At 35.5% G+C, this 21,057-nt stretch overlaps 1 protein-coding gene across 1 annotated transcript in view; it reads left to right on the top strand.

The window, feature by feature from the left end:
• The window catches only part of KCNH8 (potassium channel, voltage gated eag related subfamily H, member 8), a 176,046-nt gene that overhangs the window by 83,592 nt on the left and 71,397 nt on the right, over positions 1–21,057 (top strand). The window contains exons 4-5 of the mRNA XM_014937670.1: positions 5,117–5,244; positions 8,005–8,245. Coding sequence (XP_014793156.1) covers positions 5,117–5,244; positions 8,005–8,245 — 369 coding nt within the window. The remainder of the gene's footprint in view (positions 1–5,116; positions 5,245–8,004; positions 8,246–21,057) is intronic.

Genomic DNA, 21,057 nt, shown 5'->3' with positions numbered 1-21,057 from the left:
AAGGTCTTTCTGATCCATGAAACAGTAGTCGTAATGTATACTATTGCTTCTTTTCTCTTCTCTGTTGAAAGTTGAATTTTCTGTGAAGGCACAATATTAAAATGATGAAAATCATACAATTTATTCTGTGTAAAATTGGTCCCTTTAAAAAATATTCTGTAATAATGTTTACAATTCTTCAGCTGGTATGCATGTTAAGTACATCTTCTTATTGAGAATAAAAAAGCAGCTAGAGGCTAGCCTGGATCCACCATACAGCTAATAGTTCTGTGAATATTTGGTTGTTGATGACAGAAGGAATGTGTCATACAACCAACAGATCTCCTGCAGCCTATTGCCCATGGTAATGCTTTATTCTGTCATTAATACCAAAGCAGGCTTCTATCAATTTTCTCTTTATTGACAACTGCTGGTGTGCTGTCCCCTAGATGATAATATCTGAAAGTTAGCCAAAGGTTTTTTAAAAGCCTAAGAAAAATTCATACCAGACTTCCATACAGTCTGTTTTCAAAGGGGTTTTTGTGTTCATTCAGAATCCTTTTGTATTCCTTTACCCCAATTGTCTACTTTGGAATTTACTCAGGGCTTGGGGGTTTTTTTGGAGGGGTTGCCTATGACACCTGTTTGTGTTAATGATAGTGGATATGATTAACTACCGTTGTGTTTTCTGTAGACATCACTATATTTATTTTATGGCACATGGGCTACGCATGGGTGTCCATGCGAAGATCCCACTTTCTGCTGTGATCTTTCTTACCTTATGCAAGTTATGAGGGTTTCTTAAGACTTGTATTGAAAGGACAAAAAATCTTGACTGCACTTCTTCCAGGGCTGGAGACCTAGAACAGGAGCAGGTGGTATTCAGGTACAGCCTGCTCATACCTGTAGAAAATTCCCTGGGCCACGAGCCGGTTCCTGTCACCCTCTCAGCTGCCCTGAGAAGGAAGATCCCTGGGAGCTGACAGGCTGCAAAGGGCTCCCTTCACCATGTGCTGAGCACTCCTCTTCCAGGTCCAGCTCTGCCTGGGGAAGGACTTCTATTTGTTACCACCTGAACTTCATGACTGAAAGAACAGTATGAGTTTTATCTGCCATTAGATGATTAAACAATTTATTTTCCATTTCAAGGATTTTAATGTATCATACTTTATCTGGGGAATGAGAACATCGTAAACCATAAAGTACTCTAGACTACATCCAAAGCTATGCTCTGACTGCTCTGATGTGCTTTGAAGGAGAGCAGACATAGATTTGGTTTTAGTTCGGTCAGTAAAGCTGAGTTTACAGTTCTTTTGCATTGCTAGGGCAGCATATACCTAGTAGAGCTTATCAGAAGTTGTCAGGTTTTATTTTTCTGATTTATACCTAAGGAGTAGATTGTTTTTTCCAAAGGGACAAGAAAAGAGTTATGTCTCAATTTTCTATTAACTTTAAGTGGAAAATTGATGCCTCGTGATCTTATAAAACATAGACAGAAAAGTCAACCGTTACAAAGGCTTTTGTGTCTGATTGTGCTTCTTTTACTGCAACTTTCCCTTACAAGACTGTAAGAAGTTTTAAGCTGTTATGAGACCAATATTAAGATTGGCAAAGAGTTTCTTTTCTTAGAGAAGACTTCCGAGATTGTCACATGTGGTTGTTGTGGCACTATATCAAATCTCATTTGAAATGGAAAACAACACAGGACAGCAAGAAGAGTTAAAAAATGTATTACCACTTTTCTGATCAAAGAAAAGAGACTTAAGTCTGAATTACCACGACTCCTTTTAAACAGCTATTTTGGGGGAGGGAATATCACCACACGGGAAGGATTGTGTAGAAGCACCAGGAGATAGAGCCCCAAATCTGAACTTTTTTTTTAGAACAATGACTTTTCATAGTGTTTGGGGAGATGAGAAATCCTTTTGATTTTAAGCACAGGGTAAAAATAAACCTGCTATATTTAAAGTTACTTTCTCCTTATGAAAGGATTTACTATTGTATCTTTTTACTAAGATCAGCCATTGAAAGACAAAAGCAAGTCTGTAGGGTACCTAAAATATTTTTAAGAGCCAGAAAGAAATAGCTGGGCATTTATAAAAAATAAACTCTCTCCTTCAGAATAGTGAGTGAAAAACCTGATTATGACAGGAAAAGAATGAAAATCACAGACAATAATTGTATACATACGAAGGCACATCTGGTGAATAATGTAGTTTACTACAGATCAGGATTGCTTCTTTTCCTGAAAGCACTGGGAAGATCAAAAGCATGAAAATTCACAAATGTCATTCATTGATTTGTGTTATAAGCTATTGACATGTTCTCTACTAACAGCTTTGTCTGATGGCATCCTACCTGCACAGGCAAATCATATTTTTTTCACTAATAACTACAATAAAAAAATCTTTACCATTTCTGTTTAAAAATAAAAATATTATTACTTCATAGGGAATATTACACTCTCCTTTTTTATCCATGTTTTGCTGTCCCTAGAGTTGAACTATTTCCAATATTAACACAGAAGTATCATTAATCCTTTGCAAATAGTGAAATCAGCATGTGATGGGAGTCACTTGCTGTATAAATATGAAGCTAGTATGGTTCTAAGTGCCATAGCAAGCCCCACAGCTTGAGAAGGTTAATGAATACAGAATTATTAGTGGCTGGAATGGTAGACCTACACAGGAGAGATGGGATCCATCTAAAGCGAAGCATTATCAGGCTGCTGGCACACAAAATTGAAAATCGTATAAGGGACTTGTTTTTATTTAAAGAGTGGACAGAAAGTGAAAAATCAATATCAATAAATATATAGGAAAAAAGAAACAACTTTAACTAAAGATCTGTACCCCAACTGTCTCTGTAGTAATTATTGCCTTTCTGGAAAGTGGTGGAGCTACAGACAGCTTTCAGCTCAGTGGTCAGCATGCAAGAAAAAGGCAGGAGTTAAGAAACCAAAGGTGGTTGTCTTAGGCAATTGCGCATCTATATATTGAAAGTTATTCTGGAAAAAGGAGCTACTAAAAGGATATCTTTAAAAAGACACAAGAGATCCAGGAGGAATAAAGAGGTGGCCTTAAAGGTTGTCCAGAGGTAGAGAGCTCCATTTCCGGACAGGAAGAGCCTTGAAGTGCTGGGGATGCTGAAAGTACTCAAACTCCACCTGAAGGCACTGTGCCTGCCTTCTGCAACATGGGTCAGTGTGGGTCTCACAACACACCACATCACCTAGGCTGTTATATCTGCCACCTACCAGGATGACAGTTGTGTGCTTTGTAGGCCGAGGACATGTAGATGTATTAGACATGGGACATCATGAGGATTAAACCTTTTGCTAAAGAGTCCTGAAAGTGTTCTGGCCAGAAACTTGGGAAAGGTTTTTGCCCACTTTCTCAGCCTGCCTCATAGAAGATCTGAAGCATATTTATTGACTGCTTTGGGAGGCAGTAGAATAAACTGAATGGCCTCATCCAACATGATCGTTTAGGTCGAGAAAGGGAAGAGAGAAAGGCCTGTAAATAGTTTTGAACAGAATTTCAAAGTCATATGACAAAAACAGACTACTCCAGCTGTCCAATACTACAGTGGAGTCCCAATTCAAAAAACTTAAATAAATTTTTGCTCAGAGAAACAGATAAGCATTTTGCTCTCACCCCGAATTTAAGAACACTTGTAAAACTTACTTTGAGTTTTAAATTGTTTGATGACTGAGTTATGAAAATTTTTTAAAAAACAACATTTGAGTATTTTTGGAAATAACCCCTTTTGTTTTGCCCTTCTTTGTTGTAACTAGCACCTGTATGTGTTACAATTCTTTAAACCATTTGCAGGTACCTAAGTTGGAGATGGGGATCTACGGACTTCTCCATCCGCCTCCTTCAGCTTTCGAGTAGCTGTTTGGTTTTGCAGTGTAACTTTTTTTCCCTCCTTTTTTTTTTTTTTTTTTTTTTTCTGTTCCTTTCTTTTTCCCTTCTCCTCCTTACTGATATGTAAAAAAAACCCTCAACTGGAGAGGATACTTGCATGAACTACATGAAATATTCTTCACTGAAAAGTTTAGTTATCTTCCAGCACTTTTTTTTATGTATGGTTTTGTGTTGTAGAGCCAAAAATATATCAGTCTTCTATAATTCAAATCTTTCTTGCTTTTTTAGACAGGTTTCAAGATGTGGCTATTTTGCTTGTTGTTAATTTCTGGCTCTGCTCATTGGTTTGGGGATTTTTTCCCCCCCTTAATTTATATGCATTGAACTGACTTTAATTAAACCTGTTTGACAGACAGTTCTTCCTTTATTCCCATAATTCCTTTTTTCTTAATCCTGACACGTCACAAAATGTCTGCTTTCATTTACTCTGGCATCAATTCACTATAATTCTATCAGAGTCACTGGAGTTTCTTTGAATTTACTGCTGTATAAGCAAGAACAAAATTTGATCCCGTGATTGACAATTACAGACATCTGAATGGAGGGAAAAACCAGAAACTTTTCCAAAACAGCGTTCAGTTTTTACTCTTAATGGATTTCATGTCACCAAAGAATGTGTTAAGTGATTATGCTAGTGACCATGTGGTGGGAAAAGAAATCTAAACACATGAATATAAGAAATGGATATTGCTAATGAGCAAGCTTGCAAATTAACATATTCTGACATAATAGCAGTCTAGTATAATATAACTCAGATTCCTTGTTTTTAAAAAGGACACCACAAGAGATTTTTTTCTTTCCCTGAAATAAAAGAGAGAGTAGGAACACCTTAAGAACATTTTAAGTTGCTACTCCTAGCCATCCTTCTATCTGGTCAATAATGACTATTTCATTTTCTGAAACAGTAAAGAGTACATTTTTCTTATCTATAAAATCATATGTTGTAATTGATCTATAAAATCATAGGTTGTAATTGATTGCTTCAAAGTTGCGCGAAGGCATTTGACAATTAAAACATTACAGTGATCCCTTCAGGAGAGGGGTTTTGTTTTCTTAACTGCAAAAGACTAAGCAAAACTAAGAAAAGTTGTGTATAATCTTTACATCTAGCCTTATTTCTACCAAAGTCTAAAATGTCGGTAGTTCAGGTCCTGAAGATTAGAGCGTCATTTCCCGATGTTTAATAGACTCTCACTTCTGTTCTGCAGAAAAATGGAAGGGAAGAGGAAGAGCGGGGTCACATTTTGAGTCAGCACGAAGACGGAGTAGAGCTGTCCTTTATCATATCTCTGGACATCTACAGAGAAGAGAGAAGAACAAATTAAAAATTAATAATGTAGGTGTAATTCTTCTCTTTTCAAAAATGTACTATTTGTACTGTCATTTGTTTCTTTAAAAAGTGCTGTAAAATGTCAGTGGGTACCTGAGAAATGTCCTCGTCATAATTTTACAGTAACAAAAGCAGTAGTGTGCAGTTCACTTAAGTGCAGTTCTGCCTGCTATGGTATTTCTTACAATTCATATAGCAGACAATGCATTTATCTGTACAGTAAACTGACATTTATTTAACCCCAGGAAAGCCACATTATGAAATCTCTCAGAACTTAATTTTAGGTTCCAATTTACCTTACCAACCCAATTATTTCATTTCAATTATTACCATTTGCCAAAACAATAATGAACAAATTCAAGGTATTTCTCTAACTGAAAACATCTATGCTGTGTAAGCTCCAGAAGGTCACACTTCATTTAGACAGCTTTCCATGTGAACGCCTCCAACTTCGTGCAGGGTAAATTTGTGTTTTCATTTCCTAATTGAACTAGTAATATTTCTTTAAATTACTGCTGTATTCTCTTTGTTCATAATTATTTATGAACTTAATAAGTAAGTTCATAAAACACCCTGTGAATGTGGCAAAAAACAAATCAAACAATAGACAAAAGCAAAAATAAAGCAGCATATTCTAAAGAAATATGCTCAGGAGAAAGAATAACTCTTCTGCTCTAATGAACTATGTTTCAGGAAAAAAGTTAATGCAGAGGAAAACTAGAGATGTATGTGAAAGCAGGATGTACATATAAAAATTTGCTAGAATAATATTTGAGCCTGTTCCAACAGTGAGAGCCTATAGTTATTAGAAGCAAAGGTAGCAAAAAGAAACAGTTTTTCTTAAAATTTCAGAACCGGATTTAGGTTCTTGTTCGTGTATCATTAGCATCAAAAAGCTAAAATCTTTGAGCCACAAGAAGAATGGTCTCAGTTTGGGGGTTTTATTTTTAGGGTGGGGGGAAAAGGGCGAGTTAGTTGGTTTTTATATGGTTACAGGGAGGATGGAAGACAGGCAGTGGAAAAAGTAGCCAAAGGAGATAGATCATGAACGCCTTGAAAAGATGATCTGCTACTAGGCATATTCCTTTCATTGGTCACCAAAATTAAGCAGCAGTGCAGATACTTCCTCCTAGACATTATTACATCAGAAATTAAAAGCAGAGAAAGCTTGGTATAGGTTAAAGACATGAAAATACACAACTGGTATATATCTCAAAAGTTATACAGTCACTTCCACTGAATGTAAATGTTAAATGTCAAAAAATGTTAAGTTAAAAAAAAAAAAGTTAAAAAGCTAAAAATGTTTTTAAAATGTTAAATGTTGAAAAAGTGTAAAAAACAAAAAAAAAAAAATCTGCAAAATATGACCAGGTCTTCCAGTGATATTTTCATAGCACAGTAATATTTTTTAGGAACATGCCTTTCTAATAGTTTTTGATGACTTTCCTGTGCTGTCAAAATTCTAGTGCAGATGCTATTATACTGGTTTGAAACATTTGTTGTCAAACTAATTTACTACTTTAGTGCATAGATTTTTAAAGCTATGAATTGGGAGTTGTAAGAGAAACATTTCCTTCTCCATGATTAAAAGTGGGTTGACACTAACAAAAGTGAGAATTCAGCCTCTAAGATTCATGAAAGAGAACCAAGAATGGAGAAGGCAAGGACATTAGTGTTTCAAAAGAAACACACAAAGAGAAAGGCTGTGACGGGCAAGGCAAATGTAATTAAGTCTGCGGTCACGCAGTTGTTGTCTTTTTATATTCATAATGAATAACTTCAAGATCAGAAGTAATCTTAGCTTGTGCTGAATACACAATATTGTTTTGTGAGGCTCTTCATTACTGGCACAGCATTCACCAGGGGCACAATGACAGTGAGCAAGAATTTTGTTAATAAGTAATACAAGACAGTTCATGTAGCACATGCTGCTTTTTAGGAGGGTGGGTGGTTTTGTGAAAACTCTGAAGGATGAAAGCTAAGAATTTATAAAACTGATGCTTAAGACTGAAGTCTTTGTTGCAAGATGACAAAGACTTGAGACACGTGATGAAGCCAGCTACAATCTCACAATGAAAGTAGACAGTTCTGGAACTGTATATGGTGGGTCTGCATTAGTATTTTGGTTTAGATCAGGCATGTGATTTTAAAGAGAACCAAGAAGTTATTCCTACTAACTCATAGCAGTCTTGGGCACATGAAATGGATTCCCTGAGATGAAACGAAACCAGGAGAGGTGCTCCAGCTGCTAACAACTGCTCAGTCCACAGGCCCAGGCTAGAGTCAGTCTGAGGAAAAAAACCTCCTCACAACTCTAAAAAACAACTATAGGAAGGATGTGGCTTTTTCCAGCACCGTCTATTCCAACTCTCTAGTTTTATTCCTACTTGCAATACCATGTCCTTATGTACACAAAGGTTTAGGCTATCTGTCCAGCAGGAAAATGTTGCTCTTAAGTCAGAATTCACCTAACAGAGGAAGAAATAGATTGCCGGATTCAGTTTCCTCCTGATTCTATTTAATCTGTTCCTTATTAACCCTCTTCCTGCCCCAACATTCACAAAAGTTATTCCACCATCAGAACCATCTGTCTAAATAAGTGTGAAGGCTATACTAGAAAAAAATTAACATTACTTCATGCCTGCATATGAGTATATAATATTTTTCACACTTTTTTAAAAAACATCAAACGGCTGCATTGGAAGAAATGTGTCTGTATGATCAAATTATTGTTTTGTCTCATTTAATTTTTTTTCTCTTTTTCAGAATGTTTTTGTAGATAAACCAGCATTTCCAGAATACAAAGTTTCAGATGCAAAAAAGTCCAAATTCATATTGTTGCATTTTAGCACTTTTAAAGCTGGCTGGGACTGGCTTATTTTACTGGCAACGTTTTATGTTGCTGTGACTGTACCTTACAATGTCTGCTTCATTGGCCATGATGAGCTGTCTACAACTCGAAGCACAACTGTTAGTGACATTGCGGTGGAAATTCTTTTTATCATCGGTAAGATACATTTGGGGTTTGTTTGGGATCTCTTTTTTGACATTTAAGGTTTTCACAGAATGCATAATATAGAAGAGGAATTAATCATCGCTTTACTGATTTTAAAGAAAACCAATTTAAGCTGTATAGTTTGAGATTTTATCTGAACTTTAGGTCACCTTTTTTATAATTATAGTTATTTATTTTAAATTGATTCAGGTAGTCCTGCTGTTGCTTACGAAGGACTTTTGACTGTAAAGAAGATTGAAAACCATTGGTTTAGCCTATGGATGCCTGAAACCTTTCTAGTGCAGGGGTGTGCTATGAAATTACTGTGGTATTTTTCATAATATACTTGGTTTTTTTATTACCTTTCACAAATACTTAGAAGACCCTTGGATCATAAGTTGAAAATCAATAGATTTTAAAAACTAATGACATAAGATTAAAACCCATATTGCAATAATGTAAATGTACAATATCAATATGCTATACTGACAACTGGGATAGAATTTAAGAGGCAGAGGCTACAGCTTGTCATCCGGTCTGTTCTCTAAACTTTTTATTTCAATGATCCATTTAGTTCTTAGTCCTTTAAAGAACTAAAAAGAAGACAAGGTTATGTCTAATGGTGACCTTGATGGATAAATATTTGTTTCCTCTTTTTGACATTGATTTCTCATTAGGTTTAAGGTCTGATTTTCCCATTTTATGCTCACTATTAGATCTTGGTGGACTTTGATGTTAATGCATGCGATCCACATTGAATGATACTCAAGCACTGCCGTAAGAAACCTACGTTCTGCAGTGCAGATCATGGGGGATTATCTTTTGTGTTGTGCAAAAAGACCGAGGCTATGACTGTAGTCAGTCATAAATGACTCCGCATTCCATTGTAAGGAATATAAAATGAAGTAATTCTGCTTGATTTACCTGGGCATCTTTATAAAAACAGTAGACTCAAGGTTAAGATATTTTGATAACGGTTGCAACCTTCAGCCCACACCGGTGTAGATAACTATTTTGAGTTATGAATGTGTTTATTAGAATCTAAGCACAAGAGAGTACAATCTGTATCTAACTGATTTATGTGCTGTAGTAGTCATTTGAAGCAAGACAGATGGCGTACTGCTCAGTGCCACTTTTCTGTTTATATCCTTCGCTGGAAACATAGAATTCTTATATCAGTAAGTCAAAAGATTTCCTGTAAATTTTACTTCACGTTTACCTGCTAGACTTTAAAGTTTATCATTCAGGAAATCTAACTATATAACAAAATACATTCAAAGGAAAGTGTATGAAGTACTAAAAAAGACTTCTTTGCATAGTTTTGTTACAGGTAACAACAAACACTGTATTGTAACATACCTATATTCCTCCCCAACAGTTTAAATAATGACTTAATTTTCCTTAAAATAATTATTTCTAAATTTATTATCTGTTTTTAAATTTGTGGCTCTAAAGAAGAGTTTATGGAGTATTTTCAGGACATTCTTATACTGTATTTAAATCTCTGCAGTGAACTTAAAGAAAATAGTGTGTTTATAGTCGCCTCTCTATGGTCCCTTGTCTGTTAAAATATTGAATGAATATGTCTCAGAGCATGTGTGAGATTGACAGCATACATAAATTTAAACATGAGTTTCAGGGCATTGTTGCATTGTGGCTCTGACAAGCACATCTTTGATGGATGATCTATGTGCTTTTAGAAAAGTCAATGAGAAGAGTTGAGTAAAATTCTTTTTATGATGCTGATACCTCAGAAAGTCAGTGGGGAGATCTGTCTGAGATAGGGCCTTCAGCTGTATTACAGCTCTGTAATCACACACTGAGGTATCACAACTCGGTAATCATGGACTGGTGAAAAAGAGTGTATCTGCTTTGATTTTATTCGTATTTCTCAGAACACGGAATAATATTCCTTTTATGCGCATAACTTGCATAAACTCTTATTTGGACTTCACAGGGTCTTCATTTTTAGCAGTGTTATCAAAGGGAGCAGAGACATGACAATATAAGGGAGAGATGTCAGCTTACCAGTTCAGGGGAAATAATAAGGTAGAGGTTAAGGGTTTCCTTTAAGCAGAAGAGTTTGAATAAATCTAGAGGCTAAAAAAAACCTTTAGGCTTATCCAACTTGTGATTCAGCATATGCTTAAGCATGGTGAAAATAAATATGGAAGTGTTCTACTGACTTGTGGTGCTTATAAGTAGGAGTGTTGATCTGAATTAAATTATGAGAAAAGAGTTCTCTAAAATATAAACAGAAAATAAAAAAACAGTAATAGCAGCCCATTTTATCATGGGTTTTGGTTTTGGGGTTGCAGTTTGGAAAGGGAACATAATTAAGGCTTCTCAAATCAAGGTAAAATTATTTTTCACTTGGTGTTTCCTTTCTTTTCTAGTGCTTTGATAGCTGTGTGATGTGGTGTGTGAGTGTACTTTCAGATCTCTTTCCCTCTGTAACGTGCAAAGTTTCTCTAACATTCTTGTGTAAATAAATCTTTTGCTTCCTCTGTTCAATGCAAGTTTAAAACAAGTTTAGTTTCAGACTTTTTTGGCTGTTTTGTATATCTTAAAATCATAAAGATATGGAGAGAAAAACTAACATTAGTGTGTTTAAGCAAACATATAAAAATTAACTTAGTGTTGAATCTTGTGAGTGAGATTACTTGCTTTAATGCAAGTATTTTAATGCTTTTTGGAGAGAAAAGCTGGGAGAATCTCTCTCCCAGTTCATTCCATTTTATTAGTAATAACTTCCTGATTGCATAACTTTTACTCTTCCGTAACTATCCAATCTAGTGCTTTTATTTCTGCAACTGTTTCATTCTAGTTTTCAGGTATTGACTTTTTTTTTTTTTCCTCCACTTAAAAATATTATTGAACACCTTAATTGAAGAAAGTAACATTACTGGAAAAATTGTCAATACTTTATTGCTAAATGCTCAGACTCACTCATGGGACTATTTGAATAGTACGTCTTCAACAGGAGTTGAGATGAATGTGATGGTTCAGAGAAAGTATGTATAGGCTTTCAGGGTAACGGTAATACATTGTTTGCTGGATAAGATCAAAGGTGACTGAATAGTTTGTCTCCTAAGGTGGCCAGGAACAACTGTAGAGAGAAGAGCTATAAAAATAAGTGACCTTTAACTTTTCATTTTGGTTTTCTATTTGTGGATCCTCCAGTTGCTACTGGAAGATAAAGAAATCTGGATATTAATTATAGCTATAAAATTCTACTATTTATAAACATAGTAGCAACAGTAATTTTAAATTATTTTCTGCATAGTACTCCTTTTCCTACCTGTGGGAAAAAAATTAGAACATACACGTGCTACTTATCAAAGTGTTTTATCAGCAATTTCAGTTTTTAAAAGCAGCATATTTAGAAACCCTAAAGCTATGATTTCTGTTGCGTGATACTGTAGATTAAAGAGACTTGTTGGCCCATTAATTTCTATGACAAAAGTAAATGACTCAAAATCTTCCCAAAACTGTCTTAAATCATATCAAGCCCTTGAGTCTCAATCCTTTAATACACAGAGATTAAAAAATATGGTACAAAGCCAGTAGAAATTCATATCATCGTTCATGACTTACAAGTCATTCAAATGTGCGTATCATTGTATTGAAAATAATATAGGTTAAATAAAACTTGTTGGAATCAGATGAGATGTTATTAAATGCTATACATTTTCTTAGGTTGCTTTACATTAGAAGGCTTGTTTTCTTTTTCCCACTCAAAGAGCCAAACTGAAGTTGAGAAGACCACTATATTGCTAGAAATTTTTCCAATAGCCTTCCTTACATACCCGTGTAAGGAGGACAGATGACAGTCTGCATGCAAGATGCTGTTTCCGTGCACAAAAACCTCCCCCTGGACATAAAACAGATAAGCATAAGCCACAATAATTTAGAAGTGATCATTTCCATGGAAACATTTCTGTATCTTCAGGTAGATGCAGATAAATGTTATGATAATGGAGGCCTCTGAAAATTTGACTTGCATTGGCTCTGCTGACTCCTCTTTATTTGTAGAGATGTGGTGTCATTGTTACATATTGTTAGCCAGCTTCTCATAGTATTAAAAAAAAGTATGCTTGTAGATCTAACCAAAGTTTTAAGAAATCACTGCCCCAAAATGTTGCTTACTACTCCTGAAATTGGGGGATACAGTTAAGACACAAAAACCCTCATATGAGCATTCATACTTTTCCTGAGGCCAAAAATGAATGGCATTGACTTAACTACTAGTGAACTGGTTATAAGAAGGGATCCTTATGTATTGTGCCATCTACCATCAAAGATAAAGGTAAAATTTAAGGAAGAAGTACTTAAAGAAGTACTGAACTGGCTCCATTCTGAAATCTGATTTTGTGAAGAAATACCTAAAACAAAGTGGATTCTGCAGGATAAATTTAAAATATCAGCCTTTTAAAATACACATGTAAGGTGATGGGAACCTCATGAGTACAAGCTGAAATATGCAGAATTTAACATATGTAATTCCTTACTATCTGGGGAGAGCTCTCTAGGTAGCTTATAGCTGGGTCAAGATATTCTGCATCTGTGCTTCTGGCAAATATAGTCCCTGTTCCACTTCTCAACTGTCCTAAATGAATCTCTTCAGACAGATTATTTTTCCTTCCTATTCCCTGAGACTTGTAATGTCAGAGTGACAAGCCTCTGAGCACCAGAGTGCTAAGAGCACTTAAGAACTGACTGTTCATTTTTTTGGTCTAAGCTGTGGTGCTACTGCAATAAGTAAATAAGCTGTGTGACAAATCATTTGTTTCACCTGTAGTAAATCCACACATTGGGAAATGCTGTAGTAATAGTTTTGTAAATAATTTTCCCTCTGCTATTTTTGCTTTCAAAAGGTATAAAAAGTTAAAACTATCCTGTCATACAGAGTATGACTGACTTGCATTGCAGCTACAATCAGACGATGTTTGTCTTTAGGTTTAATTGTAAAACAACATTATATTTTTCAGTAAGATTAAAGTCTTTTAATTAACCTTTTAGGTAATTTCCAAGAAAATTATTAGATGCTTAATAGTTTACCATATTTCTGTGAGCTTGCCTGTTGTCTTTTTCATATTTTTCTTAGGATTTATGGAAAATGCCCTATGTATGTGAATTGTTGTCAGCTGCATGAGGTAATCTCTGAAAAAAAAAAAATTAGGTTTACCTCTTGGAATTGGTCAAAAAAAATTAAGTACACAAGGCAGTTGTCACGTTTCCCACTGAATGTTTTTTTTGTTTGATCTTTTCATTGTTGTCTCCAGCATTTGTGTAAAGTGAACTGTGTTCATGCGATACCTAACAGCTACATTTGCTTCACACACATTGAAAAGTTAAGTCATAGGATTGATGTTTCTTCACTCTTTGGAATTGCTTCTTTCTGCTGTATTTCTGCATGTTCTTTTGAGAAAATTACCCGTATAGAAACTTTCACACTCTGCAGTCACAAATCCTAACTTCTTTTAAAAGCAGAGTTAGCAGTTCATTTTTCAGAAATATTTTTAGTTCTTTGATTTTCTTTCAAGACTCCAAACTCTGTATCTTCCTTTATAGAAAAATCAATATAATATATTTTAGTTACTCAATATGTTCATGGATTGAGTCTGTTTTTAAAAGGTAAAGTATAGTTTATAACAAAGACACTCTTTCCAGTGTTTAGTATGTTATTGTAAAGGTCAGGGTAAGTGAGGCTTTTCCGGCGTATCGGGTACTGTAGAACTGAGATTAGCTAATCCCTGTTTAACACCCTCATAGTTAAGGAGGGCAACTTGAAAAGGTGAACCCAAAAGGCTGAAAATCAAGGCAGCAGGTAAAAGAATGTGACTTTTTACGTTTTAAAAATTTATTCAGTTCCATGATATTGGAATTTGAATTCATGGGTTATCAGCACAGTAAAGAATTGCAATTAAAACCCTGGCTTTAACTTTGGTGTGACATTTGTTACCACTTTAGCCATTCAAACCACCTATGCCTTCAGATTTCATTTTTTTATATTAATGGATAATTTGCTCAACTAAAACAGTGTTTCCACCTGGGTATGACTTCAATATCCCATTACTTTCCACTGTAGGAGTGAATAGTAAGGAAGAGCACATCAGCCTGTCAGTTACAGATGGATTTTGGGAATCAGTTCTGCTATGATCCATCATTCCTGAGAATAGATCTTGCTCCATAAAAATCACTAAAAATGTTGTCAATTTGTCAAACTGTGATGGAACAAGGCTGAGAACATATGTCATAGCACTGCCTTAGAAGAGGGACAGTGCCACTCCTCACATCCTGTACAGCGATAAGTATCGTGGTGTCCAATCATAAACACTTTTCATTGGAGAAATTTGACTGGTAAAGCAGCTTAGTGTATTCAGTGGTGACTTCACAGAACAAAGCCTATGAATTATATTTATTCCACATTAGTAGGAGCTTTTTTTTTCAGAGGTCCATCATATTACGTGAGTGCAATATCTTTCTGACGAGGATTATAAGAATTTGTACTGATAAACTGTTTCCATTATTCATCTAAATACTAGTCATTCCACTAAAGCCACAAGACCTCTGCTTCTTTGGATGCAGGTGCTTAAAATGAGGCTCTCAGCCTCTGTCACAGCCTGCACAGACCAAATGAGGTTGTTTCCACAGTACTCTGGAGTGCTAGGGACCAGGAGAAAATATTACTGGGGGTTGCACTCAAGAACAAATAGGAGGGAAGGTTGTACTTGGTAGCCAGATTTTCCATTTTAAATGTATATTTAATCCAGATATTAATTCTAATAAGCGTGTTTTCCTTAAGGGCACCTGTTCTTCTTCAAAGACCTCAGAGAAAGGAGAATCCACAGCTCCCCTCATCCTTGGCTGCAGATGTTACCCGCAGAAGTGATGTCTTGTTAATCCTTTAATACTGCTGGTTTAAAACATCGCTACCTGCTGATTCTTAGCTAGGATGTACTGGATTGCAATTTATCATCTGATATGATACAACCATACTTTGCTGCTCCATTCCAAAATTAGATAAGCAGTATTTATTGAATACATCTGTTTTTTCTACGTTATTAATAGCTTCTTTCATAATGGGATGCCACTAGCACAAAGGAACTGAAGTTGCAGATTAAGGTTTCTTTCCTAATACATCTAAACCTGTAATTTTCCTTAATCCTGCCTACCACTGATTTCTTTCTCATTCCCAAACACGTCTGGGTTTTCATGACAATTTTTTTGTTGTTTATATTGATTGTTACTTAGTACCTGTTCAGCATTTGTTATATCTTTCTGAAAAAGAAAAATATGCTTTTCCTTCAGCAGCTGCAACAGGCCATTATAGAGACTTATTATTTTATTATATATTATTATTTATATGCTATATATTTTATTATCTATTACCTATTTATCATATAAAGTCTGTATTTTAAGGTTTTTATTACTTAATCCGTGATGTTATTTTCTTGTAAACTTTACTTGACTTCATAATGGCCCCGATTTGTAAGTAACAGGTGCTCAATAAGCATTACTCTCCTTTCATATTTAAACCCAATATTATCCCCCTCACCTTATCAGGTCAGCGCGTAAAAGAAAATCATCAAAGTCATTGTGGTAATAGACATTTTGAGGGGACGTGCTGAGTTGAAAAATCACACTTCCATTTGAATAAATTGTGCCCAGAAGATTTACTAGGAACATCTAGATTTACAGCAGCAGTAGGAAAGAAAAAATAAAAATTTATACAGGGACGAATAAATTGTTCTTCAAGCAATATAGCACTAATATTTCCCAGAATCTTTCCTAAAAGCTCTCTGGCCAGCTTCTAATACCATTATCCCTATATAATTAAATAACATTGGCTCAAATAATCAGATAGATCAAAGAGCCTGGACTTTGGGGGAAGTATTGCTAGCTGAAGACAATCATGTAAAATCACATAAAAGAAAATGAAAAAAATAAGAGAAATAAGAGGAGAGCCACTTGTAACATCTAGGAGAGGGAGCTGGTGTAGGAAACCGCTCTGAAAATCAATGGGGTTAATATACCTAAATCATCTAGGGCTCAAGCACAGGATTGAATTGCTGTAGTCAAATAAGAAATCATGCATCACCCAGTTCCCTGGTTACTGCTCATATGTATACAGCTTCCACTAAAGGTGCAGGATTTTTCATCTTCATTTAGTTCACAGTAAAAAGGGAGGTAAACTGAGTTATATTACCAAGCATCTGCTGCAGCCTAAAAGTGTGCCATGGGCAGTTACTGAATCATCTGACTAATCTGATACTATTGTTCTACTGTAGCTTGGTCAAAGGTCTAATCCCAGCAGGATTTATTTTTAAAAAAAATCAAGCCTTAACAGAAAAAAAAAATGTTGGCACAGGAAAATCAGCTACTTCAGGTAAAATAATCCTGTTTATGGGTAAAGAGGTTCAACCGGCTAATAGATAAATTTTTACCTCTGGATTATCTTTTCTTTTTCTTTTCTTTTCTTTTCTTTTTTTTTTTTTTTTTTCTGCATAATGTCTTCAGTGTTTGGGAACACGTATAGGCGGCTTAAAAACAAAATGGTTTCCAAGTCAGTGTTTCTGCAGTTGCCTAAAACCAAACCAAGGAGCTTTCTGTTCAAATAGCTAAGCTTTGAATGCTCAGACAGCTGATCAGCAGTTTCCAACCCAATTCTTAATTGCAGAATGCTAATAAATAAATTTTTTCCCCTTGGTTTTTTTTTTTTTTTTTTTTTTTTTTTTTTTTTTTTTTTTTTTTTTTTTAAACAGGGATTAGAAATTATACAAAACACATATTGTGCTTTCAAAATTGGAAAAGAGGTATTATTCTGGAAAACATCTTAAGACTAATAGGATAGTTTGATGAATATCAACTTATGGTTTTCACTTTTTTATATAATTTTCAGATTGCAAACTGCATTATGCACTAGAACCTCCAATTTTATTGTAATCTTCTTTTCCCACTGTTGAGCACCAGTTTAAATTGGTATTTTCATACCATTCACTGAGTGGATTTGTCTGTGTGTGAATGTGAGCATGGCAGATATCTAGAAAGGCATGTCCTACAGAAATTCAAGAAAGGTCACTAAAGAGTTCCAAAACCTTATGGGCTTCTCAGGGTTCCCAGCTCATTTATGCCCAACCATGAAATAAGTTGTCTTTTCATAGGAACTGAGCGTAGCTAGAGCATGGATTTTCATGCTGGAAGCTGGTGAAAAGCAAAAGGGTCACCAGTGGGTGAGTAAAAGCCATTAGATGACTCAAGTAACAAAAGGAATAAGTTAGAGCTTTTCAGTTAGATCACGGTATTGGCTTTAGAAATTTTGAATGAAAATATCACAAAAGCATGTAGCCATGGTAACTGCAGACTTGGAAGACATTAGTATAATGTTGGTCCCAGCCTTCGGATGTTTACTGCTGTGGATACTGTGCAAGAGCTTAATTGGAGCAAAATATATAAATAAATTAGGAACTGCAACACATGTAGATTAACTTTCTTTTAATGTAGACAATTTTGCAGCTGAAACAACTGGGTTTTGGTTTTGTACAAATTCATTTTCTCTGATCTTTCAGTGTAACTTCTAAGAGATTTTGAGATTTCACATTTTGTACAAGAGTTTATATATTTTTTAAAGGATTGTGAGCCCGTGTCTTATCAGTAGTGTAAATAATGGGCTGAGAGAACCCATGCAGCTTGAACTAGTTAGCCATGGGATCCAACCAGAAGATAAATCAGAGTCAAGGTTTAAGCTTGAGGTTGATTTGTACTAAATGATTCTGTGAGATTTGTCAATTATTGTTTATTTGCTCTGCATTCAAGCCCGTGTTCAGAGGCAACAGCTCAGCTGTGCTGGAGGATGTGGGGTGAAAGCAACAGATGTGTAAAAGAGGAGGTGAGGGGATGGGGATGTAAGAGATTTGGCCTAGGGAGACTAAGCAGAGAAATCTTTCTGAGGGTGATTGGCCATTGATTTGCTGGTGAATTTTTCTTAATATTAAGTGATTCGGCACGACCTGGGTGTGAAAATTAGACCTGAAATAACTGGAAAAAATGCTCTATTTAAATCTTTGGAGGTCTGTGTTAGCGGGGATGCATAGGTGATATACAATTGCTTGTTCCAAACCTGCTGAAATTGGACATCTTTGATTTTCCCTATTAAATCCTGCCAGTTCAAGTTCACCTGTGTGTTTGACAGCAGCAAAATTACTTGCTGCTTTGCAGGCTGACACACTTTGCTTCTGTTAGTCTGCACAGCAGGAAGTGGGAAAGGAGCAAAAGTCTGCAACACAGGTCAGGGCTGGCTTAAAATGTACGGGTGTTTATTAACAAAACAGGTGTATATATGTTAAAACAAGGCAAAAATCTTTGGTAAAAAGGCACCTTGTAGTTTATACATGACTTAAGGGCCTTTCTTAAAATCAATAGGATAATCTAGACTTTATCTTGATCTTTAATTTGCTTGACCTCTGACTTTTTGCTGTCTGATTTTAACTGAAATTGAATTATCTACCTCAAAATAAGAATTTGGCTATTTTCACAGTGAAGACAAGAATACAGAGGCTTCACCCTTTCCTTCCTCTCTACATCGAGTATAAAGATGATATTTTAGATATGCATGTGCTGTGTGTCAGCACAGAATGTAGTGACTCAACCAATTTGATGTTATCTGCTGTTGTTCCTGGTTTAGTTCTAGGTAACTTCTTAATGACATTGCTCAGGTCAGAGACATTATTTACGTCCTCTGTTCTGCTTTCCTGAGCATGTGGCATGATCTTATGTAGCTTGCAAGATCATTTTAAATGACACTTTTCTAGTTTACATGGGAAAAAAATGCAGTGACGTAACTTTTTTTTTCCTGTAGTAGTAATACTAATAACCATTTATTTTCAAAAAGAAGTTAATCTTCCACTTCTTAAACAATGAAAGAAAAGAAAAAAACTGTAGAACATGTAATTCATAAAAATAATACACTCTTTCAGGAAAAATTATCATTTGTTAATTTGTGTTAAAGATTTTGTTGTTCTTTTAGAAGTTTCTTGCCTCGGGAGTTTTGTTTTCTCCTTTTTACAGCTTTCTCAGTAAGTACTTTAGCACAGCATTTAAACTGTACATGAGGTTGCCCAGATGAAGAAACTGTTTACACTCAAGTATAGCTCAGAAAGCTGTCAAGAAATAAAAGATGGCTCACACTCACCTACCTCCCTCTGGATTTTTATCTAATGAGTTGGATGGAGAAAGAAGCACTTACCATTTCCTATTCAATTCTATATACATAAACGTTATCTGAGGCTGTTGTCCTAAATTGCTTTGATAGGAAGGCAGAAAGGGGTACTGTCAGAAAAACTTGTAATCTCTTCAATATTGAACAGTGAATTCCGTATGCACATTGATAAGACTTTGGTCTACTGGATGGCTTAGGGGAATTTAAAGCAAGTGTTTATTGCCTTTTCTGTTAAAGCTTTAGTTGTTTCACAAATGCTAATATGCAATAAGTAAACAAATCCTTTCTCTAACTTTGATAAATACACACTGGAGATTTCTAAGACAAATGAGAATGTGAAGTTTCAAAATACTGGACATGTAAATATCCTGATCTTTCTTTCTTACCTATATCAAGCAAATCTACATGAAGTAGTTATGTATGTGGCTGGTACAACCATACTGATCTTTAAATGTGATCATAAATGTTAATATTAACCACCTATACTCTACTAAGCACCTAGAGCTGAACTGACCCCCTTGCTTATTACGAACCGTATGAAATCATGCTAATTTCATATCTTAATTGTATTAATGAAAATTTCAGAACATTTTTGTAGCTTGAAGAATGCAGGGCCAGCTGAGAGTACTTGGTGATCTAATCAGAAAATTTTATATCTCTAATTTTACTTCCATGTTCTGTTCAGCCTAAGGATTTTGATGAATGAAAACAGTAGTTCTTAAAGCATGAATCAATTATAACCTGCAAGATCTCAGTCCATGGAACCAGATAACCCTGCATATGTGTCTAGGTTGCTTGGTGTTAAGGCTTTGCACTAGATCTTGAAAAATCTGAATTTGAATGCTGTGCCAAAACAAAGAACTCCCCCAAAGATTTCATTCATTTAGGAGACTCAACTGTGATGGGTTAAAGGGAGGGAATGACAGAGCTCAAATTGTCAGGAGTGCCATAGATCCACTTCTAGCCGTGTATAGGTTAACTAGTGTATGGCAAATGATCTCAGCAGATTGTCTAGCTTCAAACTGCAGAAGACAAGTAATTCTTTTCCAGTCCCAGGTCTGGTATTAGAACTGGGCATTTGATCAAAACACCTCTTAAAGAGATCTTCTCTGATACCTCAAAGGAATGATTCAACGTGATCTTCTCTCTGTGCTGAATCTCTGCCTCTTCTCTTTGCCCTCAGTACTGTATCAGTGTGGGTAAAAATTGCTTCCTGGCTTCTCGAGTGTAATGGCTAACAGGCTTGAAGATAAGATGTTATTTTACCCAGTCGTAGTGTAGCTACCTAAAGAACATGTAGGAAGAAATGCAAATCAATCTTTTTCCTCCCCAAGGTTATGAAATCAGGGACTTTAATTTTCAAGCTCCTTTGAAAGAACAATAGCGTAAACTCGGTTGTAGGACTTCAACAGTAATTTCTGTATGGATCGTGTGGCTGCCCTGTTGAAGTACCTGTGTTCATAAGGCATGAAAAAGAAGTTGTTATAAAATACTGGACCTGCCTGTTCCAAATGTAGGCAATGCCATCCCTCAGCATTTAAGTCCCATAGATACCACTCTCTAATGCTGTCCTGGTGCAGTGAACGTCAAATAATTTCCATTT

This window comes from Calidris pugnax, unplaced genomic scaffold (assembly GCF_001431845.1).
Source record: "Calidris pugnax isolate Ruff unplaced genomic scaffold, ASM143184v1 scaffold11, whole genome shotgun sequence".
Taxonomy (NCBI): domain Eukaryota; kingdom Metazoa; phylum Chordata; class Aves; order Charadriiformes; family Scolopacidae; genus Calidris; species Calidris pugnax.
Note: the sequence above shows the minus strand (reverse complement) of the source record. Positions and strands in the feature narration are given on the sequence as shown.